At 32.0% G+C, this 20865-nt stretch overlaps 1 protein-coding gene across 1 annotated transcript in view; it reads left to right on the forward strand.

The window, feature by feature from the left end:
• Positions 1 to 20865, forward strand: part of LOC117338309 (carboxypeptidase B-like) — a 44512-nt gene that overhangs the window by 9686 nt on the left and 13961 nt on the right. Inside the window, exons 2-9 of the mRNA XM_033899601.1 lie at positions 1602 to 1663; positions 4091 to 4166; positions 6587 to 6723; positions 11170 to 11266; positions 14821 to 14925; positions 15168 to 15272; positions 17767 to 17859; positions 18642 to 18729. Of these exons, the coding sequence (XP_033755492.1) occupies positions 1602 to 1663; positions 4091 to 4166; positions 6587 to 6723; positions 11170 to 11266; positions 14821 to 14925; positions 15168 to 15272; positions 17767 to 17859; positions 18642 to 18729 (763 nt within the window). The remainder of the gene's footprint in view (positions 1 to 1601; positions 1664 to 4090; positions 4167 to 6586; positions 6724 to 11169; positions 11267 to 14820; positions 14926 to 15167; positions 15273 to 17766; positions 17860 to 18641; positions 18730 to 20865) is intronic.

A 20865-nucleotide genomic window follows, 5' to 3' on the forward strand; every position in this document is an offset into this window, starting at 1 on the left:
ATAGACAACAGTTCACTAAATAATTATATAGGTAATAGACAACAGTCAACTAAATAATTATATAGGCGATATACAACAGTTCACTAAATAATTATATAGGTGATATACACCAGTTAACTTAATCATTATATAGGTGGTACACAACAGTTCACTAAATAATTATATAGGTGATATACAACAGTGAACTAAATAATTATATAGGTGATATACCAACAGTTAACTAAGTCATTATATAGGTGATATACAACAGTGAACTAAATCATTATATAGGTGATAAACAACAGTGAACTAAATCATTATATAGAGGATATCTAACAGTGTCTTCAGTAATACCAAATATATTTCACTAGTGGGGCTAATATTTTGATATTTTTCACGAGTGCGCAGCACGAGTGAAAAATATCAAAATATTAGCCACACGAGTGAAATATATTTGGTATTACTGGAGACACTGTTAGATATTCTGTTTATTACATTTTTTATCAACGAAAAACCTACCCGCATGCTAACTAGGCCTACAACGAAAGTTTGCATACAAAAAAAAAGGAGTTCCCCCTGTGCAGGTGCTGACATATATGTCAGGCTTTCTGATTGGTCAATTATTTTGGTATTTTCTAAGCATTGATTTGATTGGTCGAATCAGCAAAAGTGATATTTTTCACTAGTGAAAAATATGATATTCTTCACTGGTGAAAAATATCACTTTTATAGAATGAATATTTTTGATATTTCACTGGTAAAAATGTAATAAATAGGTGATATACAACAGTGAACTAAATAATTATATAGGTGATATACAACAGTGAACTAAATAATTATATAGGTGATATACCAACAGTTAACTAAATCATTATATAGGTGATATACAACAGTGAACTAAATCATTATATAGGTGATATACAACGGTTAAATAAATCATTATATAGGTGATATACATCAGTTAATTAAATAATTATATAGGTGATATACAACAGTTAACTAAATCATTATATAGGTGATATACAACAGTTAACTAAATCATTATATAGGTGATATACAACAGTGAACTAAATAATTTTATAGGTGATATACAACGGTTAAATAAATCATTATATAGGTGATATACAACAGTTAATTAAATAATTATATAGGTGATATACAACAGTTAACTAAATCATTATATAGGAAATATACAACAGTTAACTAAATCAGTATATAGGTAATAGACCAACAGTTTACTAAATCATTATATAGGTAATATACAACAGTTAACTAAATCATTATATAGGTAATAGATAACAGTTAACTAAATCGGTATATAGGTAATATTCCAACAGTTAACTAAATCATTATATAGGTAATAGATAACAGTTTACTAAATCATTATATAGGTGATATACAACAGTTAACTAAATCAGTATATAGGTAATATACAAGTTAACTAAATCAGTATATAGGTAATACACAACAGTTAACTAAATCATTATATAGGTAATAGATAACAGTTAACTAAATCAGTATATAGGTTATAGATAACAGTTAACTAAATCAGTATATAGGACATGTTGATTTAGTAGGTATTTCATCCTTTAATGGTACATCAAAAATTTTCTCCTTTTTAGATGACGACTGTGTTGTTGCTGTTGCTAGCTGCGATTGTGGTTTCGGGCAGGAGATACGACGGGTAAGTCGGGGCGGGGGGGGGGGGGGGGGGGGGGGGGGGGGGTATACGTATGTCCAGTGGTCTCGGCCTGGAGATACGACGGGTAAGTCGGGGGGAGGGGGGGTATACATATGTCAAATGGTCTCGGCATTAAGATACGATGTGTAAGTCTGAGGGTATATGTTTGTCTTGTGGTCTCGGCCATAAGATACGGCGGGTAGGTCTGGGGATGTATCTAATGGTCACTGCCGGAGGATACGGTGGGTACATTTTGGCGTATAAAGGGGTAAGTCTGGGTGTATGTCCAATGCTCGCGACCGGATGGGTAATTGATGTTATGGCAAATAATGAGTAATATTGATATTGAGCGTTTTGGCAAACCTCTTGTTATCTTAGCATAGTAGAAAGCAATTTAGAAACAGAATAATTGTATATATAATGAAGGAAACAGGTCAGAAATTGTAGAGTATGATACATATTCATTAGAAAAATCCCCGTGGGTGAGTGACGTGGTTTGAAATAGACCACTAAAACCTTGTGTTAAAAGCATTTGAATATGTGATATCAAGATATGAAACGCCAGTAGGTAAAGTTATAAAATCGATAATTCACTTACTTTACTTTTTGTGTTTGGCCATAAATTACTCAAATTGCCAATGGGCCGTAAAACAGTACAAATATGCAATACCTTTGTGTCAAACGTTTTGTTGACTTGGATGACCGTGTATGTATTGACTTATTTTACCACATATCAAAATTCTATACAGTGGTGTACATAGAGGTTCCCCAACAAGTGACGGTTGCTTATCATGTTAAATCTCACTCGAGTTAGTTAATGTTCAAAATTAGCAAAGACACGAGATGTAGCAAGTGTCTTTTCTAAATTTAAATATTAACGAGTGATAGATAAACATGATAAACAACTTTCGCTCATTAGGGAACATGCTTATCCCATAAATTCTTTACCTACAAATGTACCGAGTTCAAATTCTCCCAACGTATCGACTAAATTATGTGAGCCGAATCACTACACGACAAAATATATTTTGTAATGAAGGAAAGTTTATTATCTATTTTAGATGACTAACCATTGTGTGTAACCCTTGTAAATATTAGCCGCATTATACCGTAATTAATTCGTAAAACATGTAATTTTACCTATATACTTTACAATATGAAATATTAGTATGATAACCATTATGTTTGTGTTTGTAATAATGTAAGGGCCGCGTTGGCCGAGTAGTTAAGGTGCCCCGACACTTTATCACTAGCCCTCCATCTCTGGGTTTTTCTCCTGGTATTCCGCCTTTCCTCCACCTCTAAAACCTGTCACGTACTTAAATGACCCTGGCTGTTAATAGGACGTTAAGAAAAACATACATACGTATTAGTGTAACACTTGTTTGATGACACCGCAAAGTCGAGCTTCACAGCTGAATATTAGACTAACCACTGTCAGATTTGATAATTGGTACTTTTCGTTGTTTAAAAATCCTTGTCAGATGTAAATATAAGCATTGAACAAAGGCAAATTTAATGAAATACGTTTAGTTTGCTTTCGTCCAGTTGGCATTCATTGGCCAATAACTTCCAACTGAAAGCAGTTCAATGCTTATATTGACATTTGACAAGGATTTTTAAGGACTTTATCTAGGAATTTTGCTCTTACAATGAATGAACGAATGTTATATTTACATCTTCTTATGTTAAACTCTGCCTTTCTTAAATAAATACGTTCTTAATATTCATCCATTTACTTGTATGTCCTTGTATATCCTTGTATGTTCAAACTCCCTTTCTGTGATTGAATTGCAACGAATCTGTCACACAGTACAAAGTCTTTACGTGAGGATGATCAACAAAGCGCCAAAAGTGACGTCATAATAAAGCAATGGTTCTCAATGATTATCCTCAATGGGTTTGATTCATTCGTAGCGCATAGCGAAGCATTTCCATGATGTTTATCAAAATGACGTAACAATCACACCATGTGACTGTATCTATACGCTCATAGATACAGCCCAGAATAACACTGAGGCAATGGGAGACTGTGGTGGCAAATGTAAATGTTAAATGTATATCTACTTCCGCGCGTAGTCTTATTTTCCAACATCATATTTTAATTTTGCAAGACTCAAACCCAAGATTAATCGACCTTTCCATGAGGCCACCCCTCTCACCCAGTCATGCCAAGGTTGACCTCCCGGTAAATCCACAAAACGTGTTCATGTTGATGTTTTGAAGTTTTTGTAGTTATGGGATAATAGTATATTGGTCTCTTGCTTGTTGGAGGTTACATGTACCAACACATTCTGTAAGTCCCAAAATTGTTTCGTTTGATGCTTGAATGCTAGAGTGACTTGTGTGATAAACACAATGTTCATTTTATATTACATATCGTGAAGGGATACAAGATATGTCGCTAAGATTTTAAATATTCAATTACAGCCATCAGGTCCTTAGCGTGTTCCCCAAACTTCAAAGCGACGTGGATGCCGTGGCAGCCTTGGGAGAAGAACTTCAGGTATGACGTCATACAAAATCCGAGTCATCCTTCTTTCAGGAGAAAGTGTCATGTCTCTGAACTTCAGGTATGCCGTCATACACAATCGAGTCATCTTTCTTTCAGGAGAAAGTGTCATGTCTCTGAACTTCAGGTGTGACGTCATACAAATTCCGAGTCATCCTTCTTTAAAGGGGAAGTTTCATTTCTCTGAACTTCAGGTGTGACGTCATACATAATCCGAGTCATCTTTCTTTAAAAGGAAAATTTTCATGTCGCTGAACTTTCAGGATTCAGAAAAAATGTGATACAAAATTATAAACAAATCGTGATTTAATATTCTATTTTTAGAAATTCTAAACTGTGACGGCAAGCTATATTTTACACTAATGATGAGCACGTTTGGGAATATAGAAATAGACGATAACATAAAGACAAATATATCAAATGACTACTAAAATCTTTCCCTGCCTTGGGGGTGTGACAAAGAAATCTCAACCCGAGGGGGAATTCATGAACATCCAACCCGAGGCTTGCCGATATTTCTTTGTCACACTTCCTAGGTAGGGAATGATTATTTTCAATTGCATATGAAATCGGTGGTTAAGGTATGTTTGTAAACAAATGCACATGGTCGGCGATGGAATATCCTCATTTGAAGAAGTAGGTATAAAATTAATTTACAATATTTTTTCAAGCATACACTGAAATAAGGTATCAGTGATACTATTTGATGTTAGCAACAGTACATTTTGTCATTTCATAAAACTCTGTGTCTCATACGCATATTTAACATTAAATAACTAATTGTCCAGTGATTGTACGCAGAATGCGGCTTTCTTATCTTATGATTTTTTTCATACTTTGCTTAAATAACAACGCGGGAACTATTAGTGACGTCACTCATAAAGTACCTCCGCAAGTACTTCCGGTTCAGAAGGTTAGCACATGCAATCTGTCATACCCTAGGGGTTGACGGAGAAATCTCTCACGTCTAAAACTGGAGATAAGCTAGTGAACTATGGGATTATACTGTTTCTATATCAACTATTGACGATACTGAATCAAGATCTGACTCTAGAATTTTTGACACACCTTTCATTATAAATGACATCACTGTCATACTCAAGCATTAAAACATAGCAAAGCTGTAGATTAAGATACAATAAAGTCACATTATACATAAAATCATTGCTATTAATTCAGATGTTTATCCTTTGTCGTTAATCTTTCGCATTTAATTTGGATCTTTTCCCCAACACAAATTTTAAGAAGGGAGATAAGCAAGATCATTCCAATGTAAAGACCTATTGCACTACTTTGTACTATTGGTAAGGTATTTGAAGGAGAAGTAACTAAATATTTCTAATCATTTCTGTGACAATTATCAGTCAGGTTTCCAACCAGGTCATTCAACTCTTCACCAGCTCATAGGAATTTGCCATAAAATATGTAAAAATACGAAAACGAATACAGGTGTAGTTTTCTGTGATATTTCCAAGGCTTTCGACAGGTTGTGTCATAGGGGATCTGAAGTAAAACTAAAGAGTTCTGGTGTATCAGGTAGGTAAGAAGCTGGTTGATGGAGTAAATCTGCTGTAAAATATACAAATGTTGGGTTACCTCAGGGCTCCGTCCTTGACTCATTTTTATTCGTCATATATAACAGTGATATAACCGACAATACTGTTAGCTTCTCAAAACCTTTTGCTGACGATACATCTCCTTTACGCCCCGATAAATCTCCGCAATTAACACTTATTTAGAGCCAACCCTGCTGCTGATCAACGCTGTTAGTGTGGTTTTCCTATCGAATACACCTATCATTTACTTTTTAACTGTAATACTAATATTGAAATTCCAATATGATAGAATAGGAAAATGCATTAAATTTCAAGATACTTAGAATTATATCTAGGATTCAAACAGATTTCAGCCCCCACCCACTCCCTTTCTCCTCCTTTCAGCCATAATGTGGTCAAAGGATGAAATAAAAATTTAAATGTCGTTTTATCTAACGAACGAACGGAATGACCAGGAGAATGTTAACCCAGGCATGTGATGGACAGTAGTATACCACAGTTAAATGCGAGATTGCCGAAATCAGCCAACATAGTTGATGTATGGCTTGGTTTTCTCAGTAGAGGCTTACATCTGTGCCTATGTCAAACGGAATTTATCAAACAAGTTCAATAACTTGATATACCGCGAGCCTTTATGTACCGAGGCCGAACAGCACAACAAAGAAAACATAAAATCGGGTGGTACAATGATCGTAATTGCGAATTTCTCTATTGTGAAATAAATCTCGAAAAAACAAAACAAACAAAAAACAGTAAAAGCAACAAAAAAACCCCTCATAAAAACAAATGGAAAAATCGAGAGAAAAAAGACTGAAAATCGAAACAGAACCCCTAGTTATGTTATTAATCCTGTTTTAGGTTGATTTCTGGCACTATCCTCACCACGGGAATGACAGTTTCCACGTGCGAGTGTCCCCGGAAGGCTTTGGCCCTTTCCTGACAGGACTCAGAAATTTAGAACTGAGTGTCGACGTGTTGATCGATGATGTACAAAAGTAAGTGTTCTGATTACCGTACAAATATTACTAAAACAATTATATAACATAAGAAACGAGTGGCAGGCATTGCTAGGCTAATGACGTGTAAATTAACATGTGCTTATATCTAAAGGACATGGGACTAGTACAGGACGTCAACAAATGAAGCGTTATCATAGATAGTCGTGAAAAATTACAAGGAGAGTATGGCCAGGGTACGGTTGTTCAAAAGGTGATTAGTTTAATTCCTTAAAACCTTTGTGTGTATATTTCTTAAGGGGTATCTAAACAGCACATCCAGTCAAAACAGTGATATTTTACAAGCCTTTAAAGTCCTACTATGGCGCAATTTAACAGAAGTAATATACTTTTAGTATGTATCATGGCAAACCGTGGGACTTGCTGTTGACATGTAACTTGTTAAGATGTTTGCAAATTTAAACAAAACATGCGAAAATGCATCTTTCAGTGGGACATAATCAGATCATTTCTTTCGCATATATTGCACAAAGTAGCCATGTCTATTTGCTCACAAGAGTCTTAAGAACAAAATAGGATCATTGGTGTGACCAGATTTGAGTTTATAAACACTGTTTTTATCTTGACCTTGAAATGCAAATGGCGGTTATGAATGATATCACTCAAATATGGCGTGGAAGGAGGTATTTCAAACATCAAAAATGCTCTTATTAGATACTATAAAGAACATGGCAAGAAGATTTCTTTAAAAAAAATTCAACCGTTCAGTTTGGGGTAAAATATTTCTGAAACGGGCCCCAAACTCACCACTTTAACAATTTGTCTTGAAAAGGTCCCTCTTACTATAGTCAGATGCCTTAAAAGTATTATATAGGAGTATTTTGATTGATTGAAATGCCTCCCTTTATATCATATCTGTGTAATATTATTTACAGCCGCCATTTGCATTTCAAGGTCAAAACAAAATAAGTGTTTATACGTACATACAGTCAAATCCGGTCGAACAAATGCTCCTACCCTGTGTTATAGACACTTGTGGGTATCACAGCTTGGATATATTTCACATTTGGTTATTTGTGTGACTCAGAATTATTCTGTGCTACATCTTACCACAAGAAACTGTTAACATCTACAGGAAATTGCTGTTGATTTTAAGAAACTTCATGTTCAAACAAACATTTTGGTATATTACATGACGATTTTTGTGTACGTTTTTAGGTAGTTATTTGTGTTTGAAATTCGACAATGTTTTCCTTTATAGATGACCCTTAAAACAAATAGGCACGTAGGAAGAGACCGACGATCAATTTATATACGAATTTAAGAAATCTCACATGCGTCTTGGCTTTGACATGAAGTTGTACATATGGTGGTTAACATTTCGTGGTTCAATGTTTCCAAGGTATAGCAGGTTTGTCCGCCAGTGAAAATTACAGGTTCATAATGTGTTGTAATAAAGCATTTTTCATTTCTCAACGCTGCATCACACACTATCATTCCCACACCTGACAGATGTCAACAATTTCTAACTTGTAAAGGGCCTTAACACCTGAAATGTCGATAGGATACGAGCGACTTATATACCATATAAATGACACGCGTCAAATCCACAAAACATTGAATGGAAACTCTGATACTAGCTGTGGTCACACGGACTACAAACCTCAGACTAGTCTATGTCACAGAGTACCATGTTTCATTTTCCTTGATAATGCCATAAGTGACTTTTATGTTTCGGTAGAGCTTTACATACGAATTCTGTATTTTGATCGGCACACACACTCCAGAGATATACACTGAGAACAGTTTTAATTAATGACTGTGTACAGTTTAACACATTTTAATGGAGATGCTGACAAAAATGTGAATAGTATGTACAACTGGACACGCTTTAGAGGCTTTCTGGACGAATGTGTACAACCAATTTGAACCAAATACATAAATCCATACAATCAATTTCAATAAAATACTTCTATTTATGCAATCAATTTGTTTACAATACATCAGGTTTTGTATGATAAATCGATTTGAACAATCAGTTTGCGTACCATGTATCAACTTGAACAATCAATTTGTGTACCATACACCAATTTGAACAATCAATTTGTGTACCTTACACCAATTTGAACAATCAATGTGTGTACCATACACCAATTTGAACAATCAATTTGCGTACCTTACACCAATTTGAACAATCAATTTGTGTACATTATATCAATTTGAACAATCAATTTGTGTGTACATTAATCAAATGTATTATATCAATTTGAACAATCAATCTATATACATTATACAAGTATCAATTTGAACAATCAATTTGTGTACATTATATCAATTTGAACAATCAATTTGTGTACCTTATACCAATTTGAACAATCAATTTGTGTACATTATATCAATTTGAACAATCAATTCGTGTGTACATTAATCAAATGTATTATATCAATTTGAACAATCAATCTATATACATTATACAAGTATCAATTTGAACAATCAATTTGTGTACATTATGTCAATTTGAACAATTAATTTGTGTGTACATTAATCAAATGTATTATATCAATTTGAACAATCAATGTGTGTACCATACACCAATTTGAACAATCAATTTGTGTATATTATGTCAATTTGAACAATCAATCTATATACATTATACAAGTATCAATTTGAACAATCAATTTGTGTACATTATGTCAATTTGAACAATCAATTTGTGTACATTATGTCAATTTGAACAATCAATTTGTATACATTATTTCAATTTGAACAATCAATTTGTGTACAAACACCAATTTGAACAATCAATTTGTGTACATTATATCAATTTGAACAATAAATTTGTATACTTTATATCAATTTGAACAATCAATTTGTGTATATTATGTCAATTTGAACGATCAATTTGTGTATATTATGTCAATTTGAACAATCAATTTGTGTACATCATTTCAATTTGAACAATCGATTTATGTACATTATATCAATTTGAACAATGAATTTGTGTACATTATATCAATTTGAACAATTTCATTTCAACATATTTTATTGTATAACATTTATACAAATGGGTTAGACAGCAGGCTTGGCCTATATAAGTCTTCCCCAATACAAACAGAACAATAGTATAATTAAACTACAACAATTGAAAGTGAAAAGTATAAGAAATATGTATATAAATTAAGTCAATGGAGATGAAATATCTATGGAGATGAAATTTTTTTTATGAATATATTGATTTTTATATATGGTCAAAGGGAGGTAATTATAAAAAGAACTAACAATTAGTGGAAAAGGGAGGTAATAAGGTTCTAGTATATCCTTTGTCAAATTATGATCATGTTACAGAGTTATAAAAAGATTTTGTTCTCAGTTAATAGCTATTGCTTAGATACAGGATTGGCACCCAACCTTAAATCCAGCAGCACTATAGATGTTCAGGCATAAAATGTCTTACTCCTCCTTCTGTAGCCATCCATCTTAGTGTGCTAGATTCAGACTGAATGCCCCTGCATCCAAGCAAAGCTTTCATATGTTAGATATAACAAACTGTGTAATTATACATTTGAATAAAAAGATTCTAGTTGAATATACTAGTTTTGAATTAAGTAAATCAATCAGAGATATTCAGGGATCAGCTGACTTTTGAAGCAGGTCGCAGGTTCACCATATTCTTATATCAAGATATAATGAACAATATAGAATATATGTAAATACAGGTAAAATAATAATCAAAAACTAATTGAGCGCGTCTGGGTCTAGAAAATAACATTTGAATAAGTATGGTTAATTTTGAGTTTAATCAAATCTCTTACTATCTTTAATGTATTTTTGAACGGCATTCAGAATGTTGATATTAATTTCATCAGACAACAAGTAATTTCCATGTGCTAATATTATAGTGGTTAGATGATGCTGGTTATTGATATTTTGTTTCAACTCTTGCCTTTGCTGTTCATATAAGCAGCATTCAAAAAAGTAATGGTATGAAGTTTGAACAATCAATTGTATACATTATATCAAAATGAACAATCAATTTGTACACATTAATATCAATTTGAACAATCAATTTGAACAATCAATTTGTGTACATTATATCTATTTGAACAATCAATTTGTGTACATTATTTCTATTTGAACAATCAATTTGTATACTTTATATCAATTTGAACAATCAATTTGTACACATTATATCAATTTGAACAATCAATTTTTGTTTTTGTACCTTACATAGTTTTGAACAATAAATTGGTGTACATTATATCAATTTCAACAATCAATTTGTGTATATCATATCAATTTGACAAATTAATTTTTGTACGATACATCAATTTGAATGTGCATAATTTCTACAATGCAGTACTTAGTTTGTATACAATTCGTACAATTGGATTCTTAGTTTGTGAAAAATACGAACAATTGGATACCTGTTTAGACAATCGCTGGATAAATGTGTATACAATGTGTAGAATTGAATACTTCTTACAGGCTTATTGACCGTGAAACGTCCGAACTTCGACGAAAACGCCGAGCCAAGACTGGACCAAGAATCACAGATTTTTACACCTATCACAATCTAGCTGATGTAAGTATATTTACATACACAAATCAGATACAGCATATGTAAATCAGATACAGCATATATAAATCAGATACAGTATATATAAATCAGATACAGTATATATAAATCAGATACAGCATATATAAATCAGATACAGCATATATAAACCAGATACAGTATATATAAATCAGATACAGCATATATAAATCAGATACAGCATATATAAATCAGATACAGTATATATAAACCAGATACAGTATATATAAATCAGATACAGTATATATAAATCAGATACAGCATATATAAATCAGATACAGCATATATAAACCAGATACAGTATATATAAATCAGATACAGTATATATAAACCAGATACAGTATATATAAATCAGATACAGTAATAAATCAGATACAGCATATTTAAACCAGATACAGTATATATAAACCAGATACAGTATATATAAATCAGATACAGTATATATAAATCAGATACAGCATATATAAATCAGATACAGTATATATAAATCAGATACAGCATATTTAAACCAGATACAGTATATATAATCAGATACAGTATATTTAAATCAGATACAGTATATATAAATCAGATACAGTATATATAAATCAGATACAGAATATATAATCAGATACAGTATATATAAATCAGATACAGTATATATAAATCAGATACAGAATATATAATCAGATACAGTATATATAAATCAGATACAGAATATATAATCAGATACAGTATATAAATCAGATACAGTCTATATAAACCAGATACAGTATATATAAATCAGATACAGCATATATAAACCAGATACAGTATATATAAATCAGATACAGTATATATAAATCAGATACAGTATATATAAATCAGATACAGCATATATAAACCAGATACAGCATATATAAATCAGATACAGCATATATAAACCAGATACAGTATATATAAATCAGATACAGTATATATAAATCAGATACAGAATATATAATCAGATACAGTATATATCAGATACAGTATATATAAATCAGATACAGTATATATAAATCAGATACAGAATATATAATCAGATACAGTATATATAAATCAGATACAGCATATATAAACCAGATACAGTATATATAAACCAGATACAGTATATATAAATCAGATACAGCATATATAAACCAGATACAGTATATATAAATCAGATACAGTATATATAAATCAGATAAAGTACATGTATACACAAACCAGATACAGCATATATAAACCAGATACAGCATATATAAATCAGATACAGCATATATAAACCAGATACAGTATATATAAATCAGATACAGTATATATAAATCAGATACAGAATATATAATCAGATACAGTATATATAAATCAGATACAGTATATATAAATCAGATACAGAATATATAATCAGATACAGTATATATAAATCAGATACAGCATATATAAACCAGATACAGTATATATAAACCAGATACAGTATATATAAATCAGATACAGCATATATAAATCAGATACAGCTTATATAAACCAGATACAGTATATATAAATCAGATACAGTATATATAAATCAGATACAGTATATATAAATCAGATACAGTATATACAAACCAGATACAGTATATATCAATCAGATACAGTATATAAATCAGATACAGTATATATAAATCAGATACAGAATATATAATCAGATACAGTATATAAATCAGATACAGTATATATAATCAGATACAGTATATAAATCAGATACAGTCTATACAAACCAGATACAGTATATATAAATCAGATACAGTCTATACAAACCAGATACAGTGTATATCAATCAGATACAGTATATATAAATCAGATACAGTATATATAAATCAGATACAGTATATACAAACCAGATACAGTATATACAAATCAGATACAGTATATATAAATCAGATACAGAATATATAATCAGATACAGTATATATAAATCAGATACAGAATATATAATCAGATACAGTATATAAATCAGATACAGTCTATACAAACCAGATACAGTATATATAAATCAGATACAGTCTATACAAACCAGATACAGTGTATATCAATCAGATACAGTATATATAAATCAGATACAGTATATATAAATCAGATACAGTATATATAAATCAGATACAGTATATACAAACCAGATACAGTATATATAACTCAGATACAGTATATATAAACCAGATACAGTATATATAAATCAGATACAGTATATATAAACCAGATACAGTATATATAAATCAGATACAGCATATATAAATCAGATACAGCATATATAAACCAGATACAGTATATATAAATCAGATACAGTATATATAAATCAGATACAGCATATATAAATCAGATACAGTATATATAAACCAGATACAGTATATATAAATCAGATACAGTATATATAAACCAGATACAGTATATATAAATCAGATACAGTATATATAAACCAGATACAGTATATATAAACCAGATACAGTATATATAAACCAGATACAGTATATATAACTCAGATACAGTATATATAAACCAGATACAGTATATATAAATCAGATACAGTCTATACAAACCAGATACAGCGAACACAAACATAAACAGTATAATTAGGATGGATTGACTAATAAATCAAGTCGAAATATCACTGCTTTCCTGTTAGTGTCTCTGTCCCAAAACGACCTTGTCTCCGAATTATCGGAGGGTATTCTTTTCAATTAGTATTATTTATTATTTCATTTTGTTCCGTATGCAGTAGCATATAGGATTTTAACAAACATACATATTACAAAATATTTCATTTAACAAGAAAGCGGAGAAACCAGCCAGCATAATTCAAACCATAAGACTATTTCAAACCATTTCAAGCATACTAAATATATATAAATATATATACATTCAGCATGCTTAAATGCATTGGTGAAAATCGTATTCATTTTTCATAACATTAGCCTCACCACAGTGTGTAATGATGTCGCGAATCGCGTTACCACGGGTAGTACTATCCGCCGTCGGATTTTTTCCCTCTTCTCGTATTCATTTGAATAAACACTGTCCGTGTAACATTTACATAAATCCATTGTTGGTATGGTATTCTAAATGTTCAAAACAGAAAAATCACTCTCACATAATAACTGTTCTAGATGGAACTACATTTTGTTTGTGTTGTTGTTATGACGGTTGCTAAGTTTTCCCGCGAAAATGGCCGTTCTCTCTCCCACGTCACTCCCAAATAAAAACATGAAAGAATGCATTTTTCTTTTTATAAATTATTGAGTGTTTTTACAGATAAAATCTAAAATAATCGTAATGTAAATATAAAGAATAAAACTTTTTTTTTTCAACATTCATGAGGTCATAGCAACATTGGTTTCCTGGACATTTTACCATAAATCGTGGATTTCATTCCTTGAATGACGTCATCATGATGAGTAATAAGTAATATATAAAACGTTAATTGAAAAGTAGGGGAACATGTTCTCTCTAAGTATTCATAATCAAGGATACCAAATAAACTGTTAATGTAATATCCTGAACTACTTTAGTATGCCATATTTGTTTAATTTTAGATAGAAGCACATTTGGATGACCTGCAGTCCGTGGACAATGTTAAAATAACCGTGAGCCAATCGGAGAACACAACGGTGGATAATCGAAGAATTCGCATCGTCACTGTAAGTAAAAGCATGAGAAAGTATATTAAAAACGACTTGATGGATAAAGACTGGCCATCAATACCTGGCAAATACCGTACCCAGGAATTAAACATACTTAGTTACGTGACAGCCTCTATACTAATACAAATGTATATGTAATTGGAGATTAATTATGACATCATATCAATTGTACTTATACTTATACTTATGTAATTAAAGAGTAATTACATGATGTAATTACTATAAATATCATATGACAGATGTCACGAGAAGGATCCACAGACAAAGAAACCATCTTTATAGACTGTGGAATACATGCCAGGGAGTGGATCACACCAGCCTTCTGTCTGTACCTTATCGAGATGGTAAGTACACATTTTATCGCAGGTGTACCCCTATAGCTAAAATGTGTCAATTCCGAAATGTGTTATAATATGGTATCTCTTTCTTTACACTTCGTGATATTATTTGATAACGAATGGCGAATTTATTAAAAAGTTTAACTGATTCATTTGCTCAATCACCAGTAAACAATGTATTGAACATGATATGTGATATCATAAAGGAATGTGCGTTACAACACCCCAGTATAGTCATTGTATCATATATCTAAACCACGTCCGCCATCAAGAGACTTCATTAATTACAAGTTCGAAACCTACGTGGGGCAGTTGCCAGGTACTGACCGTAGGCCGGTGGTTTTTCTCCGGGTACTCCGGCTTTCCTCCACCTCCAAAATCTGACACGTCCTTAAATGACCCTGGCTGTTAATAGGACATTGAACAAAAACAAACCAAAAAATCATTAATTACATTTGTATCATGAAACTTCGTACTCACGACCATCTTGTTGCCACCTTAACCACATGTCTTCAGTTGAGGTTATTAATTGTTACTATAAATATCATTTTAAAAATCATCGCTATACCTAGTTCTTCGTACACTCACTCATAGCCACAATCTTGTACGAGAATGTGTTTCAACCAACTGGAGTCAAAATTGAAGCCACTGTTACTATGAATAGACTTTTCGACGACTCAGCCGGCTTCTTAACAATCATCTCTTTTACGAATTTGCATTTCAAGTAGCAGAGGTCAAAGATGATGTTACCCTCTTTACAAATTAATTTACTTTTAAGGTTATTTGTTGATGAGATGAAATTTGTATCGCGTCTTATCCCTGTGTTGGTGACGAACTGTCAATCTATAGAAATATTACAGTTGAGGACTTTGTTGATTACAATTGAGGACGAAATATTACTCTATAGAAATACTTTGATGATTACAATTGAGGACGAACTATTACACTATAGAAATACTTTGTTGATTACAATTGAGGACGAAATATTACACTATAGAAATACTTTGTTGATTACAATTGAGGACGAAATATTACACTATAGAAATACTTTGTTGATTACAATTGAGGACGAAATATTACACTATAGAAATACTTTGTTGATTACAATTGAGGACGAAATATTACTCTATAGAAATACTTTGTTGATTACAATTGAGGACGAAATATTACTCTATAGAAATACTTTGTTGATTACAATTGAGGACGAAATATTACTCTATAGAAATAGTTTGTTGATTACAACTGAGGACGAAATATTACTCTATAGAAATACTTTGTTGATTACAATTGAGGACGAAATATTACTATATAGAAATACTTTGTTGATTACAACTGAGGACGAAATATTACTATATAGAAATACTTTGTTGATTACAATTGAGGACGAAATATTACTCTATAGAAATACTTTGTTGATTACAATTGAGGACGAAATATTACTCTATAGAAATACTTTGATGATTACAATTGAGGACGAAATATTACTCTATAGAAATAGTTTGTTGATTACAATTGAGGACGAAATATTACTCTATAGAAATACTTTGTTGATTACAATTGAGGACGAAATATTACTCTATAGAAATACTTTGTTGATTACAATTGAGGACGAAATATTACACTATAGAAATACTTTGTTGATTACAATTGAGGACGAAATATTACTATATAGAAATACTTTGTTGATTACAATTGAGGACGAAATATTACTCTATAGAAATATTTTGTTGATTACAATTGAGGACGAAATATTACTCTATAGAAATACTTTGTTGATTACAATTGAGGACGAAATATTACTCTATAGAAATACTTTGTTGATTACAATTGAGACGAAATGTCACTCTTTAGAAATACTTTATTGATTACAACTGAGGACGAAATATTACTCTATAGAAATACTTTGTTGATTACAATTGAGGACGAAATATTACTCTATAGAAGTATTTTGTTGATTACAATTGAGGACGAACTATTACTCTATAGAAATACTTTGTTGATTACAATTGAGGACGAAATATTACTCTATAGAAATACTTTGTTGATTACAATTGAGGACGAAATGTCACTCTTTAGAAATACTTTATTGATTACAACTGAGGACGAAATATTACTCTATAGAAATACTTTGTTGATTACAATTGAGGACGAAATATTACTCTATAGAAATACTTTGTTGATTACAATTGAGGACGAAATATTGCTATATAGAAATACTTTGTTGATTACAATTGAGGACGAAATATTACTCTATAGAAATACTTTGTTGATTACAATTGAGGACGAAATATTACTCTATAGAAATACTTTGTTGATTACAATTGAGGACGAAATATTACTCTTTAGAAATACTTTGTTGATTACAATTGAGGACGAAATATTACTCTATAGAAATACTTTGTTGATTATATTGAGGACGAAATGTCACTCTTTAGAAATACTTTGTTGATTACAACTGAGGACGAAATATTACTCTATAGAAATACTTTGTTGATTACAGTTGACGATGGACGATGTCATGCTGGATCTGTACGACTGGATTATCATCCCCGTTTCTAACCCGGACGGTTACTTCTACTCACACACCTTCGATGTTCGTGATCTGTGATTAATATGTTACACCTATCAGTTATCCATCCGAACCATTTAAATCAAGATGTGTTTCATATCTAATTTGCTCCATTTGAAAGCACTGAATTATGCATCTCAAATACTATATATATGTGAGTTCGTTTAGGTACATATTGCTATATTGCTATGATGATTTAAATTTTCAAAATCCCTGCAAACACAGCAATCATAAGCCAGCAGTGTATTATTAAACAACAAACCCGGTCTGATATTCAATTAGTTAATCTTCGTGAAATTCGAGATAGTGTCCTGTGTGGTGTATATATACATGGTAAGATGAATCCGGCCGACGGCTGCTTCGGTAGTCAGTTAGTATGTCCACACGGGCAAAAAGATTGTCAGTACATTGTGTTCGGTTACTAGTCCGAATGATCCGCTTTAATAGATGGCTAGGGGAGGAAAGATTGTCAGATTTATTCGGATTATTCGGTTACCAGCACAGTATGTACCCAGCCACCTTTATCATGTAAATGTACGATACGATAGTTAAATTAATACGTTGATTCGGCTAATGCTTAGGCGTACGACACTTAATATCAACAATCTACGAAATGACAAATCGATTATGCCACGATATTATACTGGCCCACTCATCTCGATTCATAACTCACCACTGCATTTCATTCCGACTTCCTTTCTCTGTTGATTCTTATATATATATATTTGTCCACATTTTCAATATTACCACAATAACTTAGAAAAAAACCTCAATTTTTTTAATTTATTAATTTCTACATTTTTTAGCGAATGTGGAGGAAAAATAGAAGGAGACCCAATATTGGGAATTGCTATGGAGTGGATCTCAACAGAAATTTTGGCTATATGTTTGGATGTAAGACTTGTATATGTGGTATTTGTCTGTTTTAACACTGTGTGATGTATCTGTGTGATGTCTATATAACACTGTGTGATGTCTATATAACACTGTGTGATGTCTCTGTGTGATGTCTATATAACACGGTGTGATGTCTATGTAACACTGTGTGATGTCTCTGTGTGATGTCTATATAACACTGATATCTATATAACACTGTGTGATGTCTATATAACACTGTGTGATGTCTATATAACACTGTGTGATGTCTATATAACACTGTGTGATGTCTATATAACACTGTGTGGTGTCTATATAACACTGTGTGATGTCTATATAACACTGTGTGATGTCTATATAACACTGTGTGATGTCTATATAACACTGTGATATCTATATAACACCGTGTGATGTCTATATAACACTGTGTGATGTCTATATAACACTGTGTGATGTCTATATAACACTGTGTGATGTCTATATAACACTGTGTGATGTCAATATAACACCGTGTGATGTCTATATAACACTGTATGATGTCTATATAACACTGTGTGGTGTCTATATAACACTGTGTGGTGTCTATATCACATCGTGTGATGTCTGTATAACACTGTGTGGTGTCTATATAACACTGTGTGATGTCTATGTAACGCTGATGTCTATATAACACTGATATCTATATAACACTGTGTGATGTCTATATAACACCGTGTGATGTCTATATAACACTGTGTGATGTCTATATAACACTGTGTGTGGTCTATATAACACCGTGTGATGTCTATATAACACTGTGTGGTGTCTATATAACACTGTGTGATGTCTATATAACACTGTGTGATGTCTATATAACACTGTGTGGTGTCTATATCACATCGTGTGGTGTCTATTTAACACTGTGTGTGTCCATATAACACTTTGTGGTGTCTATATAACACTGTGTGATGTCTATGTAACGCTGATGTCTATATAACACTGATATCTATATAACACTGTGTGATGTCTATATAACACTGTGTGATGTCTATGTAACACCGTCTGATGTCTATATAACACTGTGTGATGTCTATTTAACACTGTGTGATGTCTATATAACACCATGTGATGTCTATATAACACTGTGTGATCTCTATATAACACTGTGTGATGTCTATATAACACCGTGTGATGTCTATATAACACTGTGTGATGTCTATATAACAGTGATATCTATATAACACTGTGTGGTGTCTATATAACACTGTGTGATGTGTATGTAACACCGTGTGATGTCTATATAACACTGTGTGATGTCTATTTAACACTGTGTGATGTCTATATAACACCATGTGATGTCTCTATAACACTGTGATGTCTATATAACACTGTGTGATGTCTATATAACACCGTGTGATGTCTATATAACACTGTGTGATGTCTATATAACACTGTGTGATGTCTATATAACACCGTGTGATGTCTATGTTACACCGTGTGATGTCTATATAACACCGTGTGATGTCTATATAACACTGTGTGATGTCTATATAACACTGTGTGGTGTCTATATAACACCGTGTGATGTCTATATAACACCGTGTGATGTCTATTTAACACTGTGTGATGTCTATATAACACTGTGTGATGTCTATATAACACTGTGTGATGTCTATATAACACTGTGTGATGTCTATATAACACTGTGTGGTGTCTATATAACACTGTGTGATGTCTATATAACACCGTGTGATGTCTATTTAACACTGTGTGATGTCTATATAACACTGTGTGGTGTCTATATAACACTGTGTGATGTCTATGTAACGCTGATGTCTATATAACACTGATATCTATATAACATTGTGTGATGTCTATATAACACTGTGTGATGTCTATGTAACACCGTGTGATGTCTATATAACACTGTGTGATGTCTATATAACACTATGTGGTGTATATATAACACTATGTGATGTCTATATAACACTGTGTGATCTCTATATAACACTGTGTGATGTCTATATAACACTGTGTGATGTCTATATAACACTGTGTGATGTCTATATAACACTGTGTGGTGTCTATATAACACTGTGTGGTGTCTATATCACATCGTGTGGTGTCTATTTAACACTGTGTGATGTCTATATAACACTTTGTGGTGTCTATATA

Source organism: Pecten maximus, chromosome 11 (assembly GCF_902652985.1).
Source record: "Pecten maximus chromosome 11, xPecMax1.1, whole genome shotgun sequence".
NCBI lineage: Eukaryota > Metazoa > Mollusca > Bivalvia > Pectinida > Pectinidae > Pecten > Pecten maximus.